Source organism: Verticillium dahliae, genomic scaffold, assembly GCF_000150675.1.
Source record: "Verticillium dahliae VdLs.17 supercont1.13 genomic scaffold, whole genome shotgun sequence".
In the NCBI taxonomy this organism is placed as follows: Eukaryota; Fungi; Ascomycota; class Sordariomycetes; order Glomerellales; family Plectosphaerellaceae; genus Verticillium; species Verticillium dahliae.
The window spans coordinates 802,737-811,883 of NW_009276944.1; the positions used below are offsets into that span (position 1 = coordinate 802,737).

General features: G+C 56.9%; 4 protein-coding genes across 4 annotated transcripts in view; all 4 read right to left on the reverse strand.

Moving 5' to 3' along the window:
• VDAG_06210 (uncharacterized protein) overlaps positions 1-2,290 on the reverse strand; it is a gene marked incomplete at both ends in the record, with an annotated part of 3,663 nt that extends 1,373 nt beyond the window's left edge. The window contains 3 exons of the mRNA XM_009659224.1: positions 149-1,422; positions 1,484-1,917; positions 1,973-2,290. Coding sequence (XP_009657519.1) covers positions 149-1,422; positions 1,484-1,917; positions 1,973-2,290 — 2,026 coding nt within the window. The remainder of the gene's footprint in view (positions 1-148; positions 1,423-1,483; positions 1,918-1,972) is intronic.
• Positions 2,291-3,544: 1,254 nt separating this feature from the next.
• On the reverse strand, positions 3,545-4,351 carry VDAG_06211 (uncharacterized protein; the record flags this gene model as incomplete). Its single annotated transcript, XM_009659225.1, has 2 exons — positions 3,545-3,704; positions 3,786-4,351. 2 exons carry the CDS (start codon positions 4,349-4,351, stop codon positions 3,545-3,547), a joined length of 726 nt encoding a protein of 241 aa, XP_009657520.1.
• A 668-nt stretch (positions 4,352-5,019) lies between these two features.
• On the reverse strand, positions 5,020-5,898 carry VDAG_06212 (alpha/beta hydrolase; the record flags this gene model as incomplete). The annotated part of the gene is made up of 1 exon (XM_009659226.1): positions 5,020-5,898. One exon carries the CDS (start codon positions 5,896-5,898, stop codon positions 5,020-5,022), a length of 879 nt encoding a protein of 292 aa, XP_009657521.1.
• Positions 5,899-6,427: 529 nt separating this feature from the next.
• VDAG_06213 (uncharacterized protein) lies at positions 6,428-9,090 on the reverse strand (the record flags this gene model as incomplete). Its single annotated transcript, XM_009659227.1, has 2 exons — positions 6,428-7,470; positions 7,518-9,090. 2 exons carry the CDS (start codon positions 9,088-9,090, stop codon positions 6,728-6,730), a joined length of 2,316 nt encoding a protein of 771 aa, XP_009657522.1. The 3' UTR covers positions 6,428-6,727.
• Between the last annotated feature and the right edge of the window lie 57 nt (positions 9,091-9,147).

Below are 9,147 nucleotides of genomic sequence, written 5' to 3' on the forward strand. Positions count from 1 at the left end.
AATGCCAGTAGCCGTTGTAGCCCAAATGGGGTTCTGCATGCGATCAATCATCGAATCAAACATTCGTAGCCAAGCGAGAACACGAGAAGAGAAGACAAACACGGCATACCGTACGATCAAGCATGTGTGCCCACTTGCCGTCAAGCACTTCGTTCCAGCGCTGCGTTCAGGTTTGAATCGTCGTACATCAGAGCGACCGACTCGCGAATGACATCGTTGGCCGAGTTGCGCTTCTGTCCGGCGTAGAGCTGGTTCTTGGCGCCGTTGATCTGGATCTTGTACACAATCTCGGCGCCGAGCACGGGGTGCAGCAGCATCTGGAAAAAGGCGGGCTGGTACGCCTCGTCGAGCTCGTCGTAGACGGCCTGCGTGTCCTCGCGCAGGGCCGCCCACTGCTCCAGCACGGCCTCGGCCTCGTGGTAGTTGATGACCGAGTAGATCTGCGGCTCGACGAGCTCGTACTTGCGGCGCGCCGCGTACATGCCGTAGCGTGTCAAAATGTCCGTGATGGCGTCCGTGTGTGTGCCGCCAAAGTCGCGCTCGACCCAGGCCCGGACCCAGTCGGTCGTGCCGTCGGCGCCCCAGCGGTCAATGTCGTAGGCAATGTCGAAGAAGTGGCTGATGGGGATCTCCTTGGGCTTGAGGTCGCCGACGTTGACGATCCAGATCTTGCGCGCGTGCCGCGCGTACGACAGGTACATCTGCGAGGCCGTCTTCTCGAGCTGGATCGTGTTGATCCACTTGTAGTTGCGCGGGTCCCCGACATAGTCAAAGTGGTAGTACACACCAGCACCGCCGGATCGGTCCGTCTCGTTGGCGAGCGGCAGCCTGCGGACGTTCCCCCAGTTGTCGTCGGCCCACAGCAGCGTGATGTCCTCGGGCACGACGAGTCCCCTCTCCTGATACGATTGGACCTCCTTGTACAGGCACCAGAGCGAGTCGACTTCGGCCGCCGACTCGATCTCGAGCCCTTCTTCAATGATCGACCGCTGGTTGTCGACCAGCGTCTCGAGCATGCTCACGATGCCGTCGATGCCGAGGTTGCCCTCGATGGCCGTGTCGCCCGTGCCGCGCATCGCCATGGTCCAGACGCTGTTGCGCGCATAGGGCTTGGCACGCTCGACGCCGTAGCGGAAGTACTCGTCAATCGTCTCATTGTTTTCGGTGTACTGCCACGGGCCCTCGTAGAAGGTGCGGAACTCGTTCTGCGCCCGCATCATGGGCTCCGTGTGGGAGCCTCCGAGGACAATCTCAAAAGCATCGAGCAGGGGCTGGTTGTAGGGATCGTCAATGTACACCATGCTGCCCCAGACCGTGGGCCAGAGGTAGTTTGCCCGCAGCCGGAGCAGAACCTCGCCGATAAGCGCGTAAAAGTGGCGGTTGTACGGCGCCGCATCGTTCCAGGTGTCATTCCACTGCGTGCTGTATCAGATCAGTATGGGGGCAGGACTTCAATTTTTGCAGTTGGGAATGGCGGACTTACCTCACCCAGCTGGACAGTCCAGGCTGTTCGTCGTTGAGGAAGAAGCCGCGATACTTGACGGACGGCGTCTTCTGGACCTTGCGCTCGGACAGAGCATAGATGTTCTCCCGCTGGCGGGTAGGGACATCGGCCCAGAAGTACCATGGGCTGACGCCGATTTGCTCGCTGACGTCGTAAATGCCGTAAATAGTGCCGCGAGGGTCGCTGCCAGCGATGACCAGAGCCTGAGCGACGCCCTCGATAGGGTTCTCAACGAGCTGGCTGACGAAGGCTTCCCACTCGCCCTCGACCTCACCGACGTCAATGAGGCCAGACTCGATGAGCTGATCGATAATCTCCGAGTGGCCGATGGTGCCGGCAATGATGACAGTGCTGCCTGCATCAGGGTCGGAGTATTCGGGACCTGAAAGCGACTCCTCAGCTGTTGTGCTAAACTAGAAAGCCGTCAGACACGAGTTTCTTGGAGGCAGAATATCAAGGTCCACCTACGTGAGTGTTGTTTGTGACGTCGACAGGAGCAAAGGTATATGCCGCAGGTTGGGCTCCGCTCTCGCCATTGCTCAACGTGTAGTTCGTTCCCGTCACGCGGCCAAAGTCAGCCGCAAGGTCGCCGGCAGCACGGATGACGCCCCAGTATTCATTGGCGGACACGCGGATCTGACCACCTCCCACGTCACCACCGGCAATCTGGAAGCTCCCCTCAGCGCTCTCAAAGGCGACGATGGGCGACTGGCCGAGAGCAGAGACCAGCGGCAATAGACTCGTAAGTGCCGCGATCGACCATGACTTGACGCTGGAGACGGCCATGGCGGTCTGTAGCCTGCTGGCTCGGCTTTGGTTGGTGCTCCAGGTGATGATTGGTGAGAACGCGCCTCCTGACTTGCGATGGGAGACCCTGATCGGCGGTTTTGTCACTCGTGGGGAGCCAGTAGGACAAAGAGAGGCGAGGAGCGTCACGTCTACTTATGTGAGTGCGTCAACCATTGCAAAAGCACCCAGGAACCAGGGCCGAAGCTCAGGACGCAGGACGCCGTAGTACCACGTCCGTAGCAGGTCACGTCCATCCAGTGACCAGTCTGATCCTTTCCTTCGTAGCGGAGCAGGCCATCCACAATGAGGCAAAATAGATGACCAGGCATGGCAGCGTCGTATCGTTGCCTGCCAAGGGTTGGCTTCTTTCCATTTTCGCGGCAACAGAGCGGGCTCCGAGGACAACACCAGCCTCCAGTCCTCCTACAGAACCAATAAAGGCAAGCACTGGCCTTTCAGGCACAACATTCGTCATTGGGGCTGCAAGGCTAATGGACCATCACTCTAGCCGAATGGACGGATAAATGGCGTCTGGGAACCAAAGACCGAGTTCTTGGCCGAGAATAGCGAGGGGTATGGACAAGGCTTTGCAGGGCTCGGTAAAAATGAGGCCTGTCTTTGGGGGGAGGGGAGACAAGGGGAGGTTGGCGCCGGGTTTGCTGTGTTACTGTAGCTGTGGCCTGACGTCTTGTTCGTTGGTTTTTCCCCGCATGGGCCGCATGGGGAAGATCGGAAATCGGATGTGGCGGAGAAGTACCGGCACGGGCTTGGCAACAAACCCGATGTTGCGGCTTCGGCAGCCGTGTCGTTGGGTCTGGATTCATTCTGGGTCCTCCGGCCGGCACGCAACGACGAAGTACTTTGGTTGATGTTGCGCAATCACCTTGCTTGTCAACTTGAAATGACACGTTCAAAGCAATTGAGATCATGCCAGGAGCATGGCAGGGTACATTTGATGTTTCAGCCTTTACAATGCAATCCCCACAACGGAGTAGTATCGTCTGGTCGTCTGCACAGCTTTGTCCAGGTTTCTCCAAGTCTGGTTCGGGCCCGACAACAACCTAGTTGGAGATGGATTGACGATCTGCGGGCCAACAAAGTCGCAATGCGGGGGAAAGGTTGCATGTGGAGATGGACTGCGCGCATTTAGCCGTGGGCTATAGCGGGATGATAACATGCACCACCCGTGGGCGGTCAATACGGTATTAGCCGGCGCTCCCGCCGGTGCTCTATGGGATGGTGACGACCAGGTTACAGTGTAGTATCTCGTATGGTGCCCATGAGCATCACTCTGCACTGATCCGTCTCGTCCACCTGGATGAGTCCCACCAAGTGGCGCATTATATCCGCGTAGGCATCGAAGACGTACAGCATGTCTGGGTCGCTGAAACTCCACGGGGGCGCGACATCACTGGGAAATGCGAGCAAATCGAGCAACATGATGTTCTTGTCGCGTGACTCCACACACCTATCCTCCAGGTCCTCGTCCTACAGGTCGATCTCGAGGCGGCTGTCAATCAGCGCAATCGTGAGCGAGGCGTCAATCGCGTCGAAGGGTTCGCGACACTCGTCAATGATTTCGTACAAGAGATGGGTAAGCTCCGGAACAGGGACGGCAAGATCCGGAACAGGGACGCCGATGAAGTGGTCGTAAAAGGTAGGGTAGTTGTCAGGATCCATGGCAATGCCAATGGTTGACCCCTGGCCGATGTAAGGCCTTGCACTCACCAGGTACTGGACGGCGTTAACCCAGGTCCCATACGGAAGGCGGTGTTGTGACCGGAGAACTATGAAGTCGTTGGCGTCGAATTCGACAAAAGACTGGCGAAGAGGAGAGGTCTCGCCAAACAACGACGGCTCTCGGAAAGTGAAGAAGAGGAGGCTCCCGGGTGCGTATCTTGGGTTCGCGCGAACTCGTCGGAGATACCTCATCATGGTATGGCGCGACTCTCGACTTGCCGTCAGGACGCCACTGTCGTGCATGTAGAACGAGTCATTGTCGTTGAGCCAAGAGAGCTCGACATGGTCGAGGCCGGTGGCGTTAACTTGATATTGCATCGGGGCGTAGAGGCAAGCAGTTTGGTCCTCGTTGAGTTCGTAGCCATGCAATTCCGGTATCTCTTTATCCTGTTCGTTCGAGAGGGTAAAGAAGTGAACCAAGTTTCGATTCAGGGGCCGAATGGCAAACTCCTAGATGGTCTTTCGGAGTTCAATGGGGAGACGACGGAAGAGGTGAAACGTGTCGGTCGCCATATCGAGAGGGTGAGAAAGTATGGTATTCACTATGGTCTTCAAAGCTGATGATCTGTTTAAGGAAGCGGCGTGGATGCTGTTGGACGTCAATCGTATGTTGTTATGCTTTGTAAGTTGTTGTCTATTGTCAAAAGGCTCGCCAGAAGATCAGTACCTGGTAGACAGGCAGTAGGTATTCAGAAGAACCGGCATCGTGGTATGGGGCACTCTTGCCACAGGGCGCAATACTCTTACCCCAAGCAGTTCAGGTGCGGAAGCTGCACTCGAGCTGCATGTCACTTTCCCAACGTCATCTAGATGACAAAGCCGAGAGAAGGTGCAATCGAGAGAAAATATGGTCATCATGCCCTCGCCAATATGCTAGGCGACTTTTCTATGCCAAAAAGAAAATCTAGATCTATCAATGACGCTCCGGTCCCATATGCATGCAACACGATCATCATCATCATCACCCCTACAACTGCCTCACCCATCTACGCCTTGCAAAGAAAGTCCTCCACAGCCTGGGTAAACTGCACAGGGTCCTGCATGGGCGCAAAGTGGCTGACGCCCTTGAGAATCTGCAGCTTGCTGCCCTTGATGGCCTTGTGCAGCTGGGCCGGCGTGTCGAGGCTGATGGCCTCCTCGTGCTCGGCGCCGACGATGATGACGCGGCGCCCGTCAATGGTGCCGAGCTGCTCGTCGGTGAACTGCGGCAGCGTGGCCTCCATGGTGCCGACCTTTGTGGCAAAGGCCGTAAAGTCGGCGCCGGGCTGCAGCGCCGCGTACTCGGTGCGGCAGCGCGCCACAAACTCGGCAAAGATGGCCGTGTCGCTGAACGTGGCGTTGGTGCCCTCGGGGTTGGCGGCGCCGCCAAAGACGAACGCCTTGCGGATGGGCGCCGCCGTGACGGGGTTGATGAGCGCCGCGAGCGTCGTCATGGCGCCGTCCGACCAGCCGACGACGTCGTACTGCGGGACGCCGGCGTGCGCGAGCTGGTCGTGGATGTCGACGGCCATCTGGTCAAAGGTGAAGACGTCGCCGGCGTTGAACGTCGAGCGGCCGTGGCCGCGGCGGTCGACGGCGATGACGTAGTAGCCGTCGGCGACGAGCCGCGAGATGACGGACCCGAAGTACGCCGAGTAGCCCAGACCGCCGTGGTCCATCACAATGGGGATCGCGTTGGCCTTCTCGTTGTACTTTTGCATCCAGAGTTGGACGCCGTTGATCAGCGTCGTCGCCGTGCTGATGGGCGCCGGCAGCTCCGGCGTCGGCGGCAGCGTCGTCCAAGCAGGCGGATTCTGCCGGATGGCAAAGCTGTTGACGCCACTGCCGAACACGGCCACCGAAGCAATAAGCGAAGAGAAAATCATTTTGTAGTGCTGTCAGCGCTGGTGACAACAAGTCTGTGCAGGTGCCTGAACTTTTGAAACGAAGGATGCAGATCGTTGAAGGAAAAGAGAGTGACTTGTGAATGGGACGGTGATCAGAAAACAATGCCCTCAGGTCCTCGGCTTCACGACATGAATGTTCTTATTATTTCTTTGCCGCGAGATGAAGCTGTCCGTGCCGGCCCGGCCGCGACGTCGCGCGGGGGTAAAGCCAGGACGGGGCTCTGCTCAAGAGCAAGGGTCACGACTCGCAATAGTATAATAAAGTTCAATTAACGTACCCGCCCCCTACCTTCGGCTTCCATGCGTGTCCTCAGTTCTGCCTGATATTAGTACAGACCCTACAACTCGGTCTTTGGAATTTGTCCTGCGCCGGGAGGCCCGAGAAGATGCATTACCGGACAAGCCGCTGACATTACAGGTGCTGGTACCCTGGCCACCACGCAGCCCCTTCCCCTCTCTAGCCGGGGCACGACAGCAGACAAGGCACAGGCAGGGTGAATGATGCTTACATCAAAGACGCTCATCGTCAAGTCAATCAATTCGTTGGGTATCTCAGGCCCCTCCACGTTACCCCGCCAGCCAAAATGTCATATTACATAGCCCGACCGCGGGAGCCGCCCGTCTCCGATGAACGCCATCCCCACCACCGACGCCATGTCATGCCCGCTACCCCAGACAAGTGACTGCAGGAGATGCCAAACGCCAGTGTCTCTATCCAGCCTTTTTCGTAAACTCCGTACCAAACTCAATGATGATCGTGAATCAAGCAAGGTTTTCCAGTCATTGCCCTTAAATTCACACGCTCGCGTCAATGCTCTGACTGGTTGTCGTTCCATAGAAGCGTCGGCCACTGTCCTGCTGACGCAGCATTCATGCTGACCATGTCGGCTGGCACATGCGTCTCGCGTGGTACAGTTCCCATATTGAGGAGCGCGTTCGCGCCGTATCGTTCCTGGCTGGCAGACATGGCTGCTGCCCAGTCGCCCCAGTTGGTGCCTTGCGCAGTTGGCGCTGTTACGTGACGCCAAAGGTACTGGTCCACGGCCGGGGACTCGGGTTGGATCACTTGTTGCGTCGCCTGCGATGCGAAAGCCACTAGAGGATTGTGATTCGCCGTGGATATGCCACTGTTCATGATGGAAGTAGCACTTTCTGGTGTAGAGGCGGGATACAGGTAGCTGCTGTCGTACGACGACAACATTCCTGCCTGCGTTGTCGGTTCCGTATACGCGAGCTGGGAATATGCTGTGCCGCCGTTGTGGTTCGGATCATCGTAGTAGGCCTTCGCCATGGACGGCACAGTCTGTGTGGGCAGCACTGCCTGAGGGCCGGATGACGCGGGGAAAGAACCCTCTACAATTTCCTGTTTGATTTCTGGCATTGCAGCCAGTTGAGATTGAAGATGAGCATTCGCCTCCTCTTGCTGTTGTCTTTGTCGATGCTGCTGCCGCTGCTGCTGCTGTTGCTGCTGTTGCTGCCGGTCGTGTTCAATCCAGCGCAAAGTCGAGTCGACCTTGGCACTGAGTTGTTTGTAGATGTGTTCACCCGAGCCTGGTACATTAGTATCATGTCTCAATGACCTGGGAGCGGAGACATACCAAGAGCAACAGCAATAGAGTGAATGATGCTCAGCCAATCTGTCATGTCGCGCCGCAGTGTCGAGCTCTGCTCGTTCGGGTCAAAACGCCTTTCCCAGTGCGCCACGAGCGTTGTGAACATGGCTGCCGCGAAAATGGCAATCTGGTACCACGTCACGTCGAGACACTTGAGTTTGTGAAGGGCCTTTGCATGCTCTAGCATGCGGGCAGCTGTCTCCTCGCATATGTGTGAATTCTCGGCCAAAATCTTGCGGTCAGTCGTCATAGCCACCGAGGGGCTGCGAAGTGCCAGGCGGAGCTCAAGCTCCATCATCTCAACATAGAGCTGATACATGTGCTGCTGGCCATCTTGGGGATCATTTGTGGGAAGGTCTGGTCGCAGCGAGGGTGGGTGGTCTTCTTTCCACATGCGAAGCTTCTCCTCGAGAGTATCGACAACATCGACATAGGTGGTAGGATCGCGCTTGACGCTGTAAATATTGGTGTACATCTCGATCAGCAGAGGAATGATGCGAAACCCAGCGAGTCCAGGATGGAATTCGCACTGCGATGTGCTAGAGCTAGCAAGCAGTCCATCCGGGGTGAGCAGCTCATCCGCTACAGGCTCGGGAAACTCAATGTCGTACTCGTCAACGGTGATTGGCATGGGTCGCCCTAGTCGTCCGGCTAGGGTGACACAAACAGCAAGAATCGTCCACCACGTCCGCTTGCGAATCTCCAGGTCCAGATTTGTCGTCTCGCCCTCCTGCTTGACAGCCCGGTGGAGGTTCATGTCAACAGCCCGCAGAAACGCATAGTGGGCTACAACAAAACCGCAACCTGGTTTGGGGAAGCTGCGGCCATGAGCAGCAATCATGGCCATGGCTTGGACGGCAGATATGGTCTGTGACGACGCCAGGTCGAAAAACTTTCCCAGCGCGAAGTGGTAGTGACGATTGGACAGCTCATTGTAGTCCACGGCTCCTGGAGGTGCGCGAAGAGACTGCTGATAGTAAATTGAAGCGACGACCATGTGCACCATGACCAGTTCTGCCACAGTCGGCTGGAAACTCGGGTCGTCGTATATTTTGGCCAGCATTTCCAGATACGTTGGTTTGTGTAAGACGGGGAGGAACGGAAAGACAAAAACAAAGTACCACTGAGATAGTTCAAAAGCTTCCGCGCGTGAAGGCAACTTCACATGCGGCGGGGGATTGATGTTCATCGTTGACTGCAAGTAGGCCTGGATGGACTTGTTGTAAAGAGGTTGCGCGACTCTTACGTCGGGACCTGGTTCGTCCATATCAGGTGCGTTGAACGACGCCAAGTCAATTGTTGTCCCCAGTATAGTAAGTTTGGTCCCCTTGATGGCATTCATGGGTGCAATGTCAGGGCCGACACCGATGTGGATGTCGGCCGGCCGAGACTCGAGAGCTGAGCGTGCCGAATTCTTGAGCCTCGTGGCGATGACGGCCGGTTCGGCCTTGTAGTTCTTGACCCATACAGACCGTATCTGGGTCCATTGCCCCTTGACCTCGTCCGTCTCGACAGCCTGGCCCATATGATTGAGCGTCACGCCAGGCGGGCCGTTCATGGTTGGGTATTTGGACCAAGTCCAAGGTTGCACTTGGATGCCATTGTCGGCCAACAG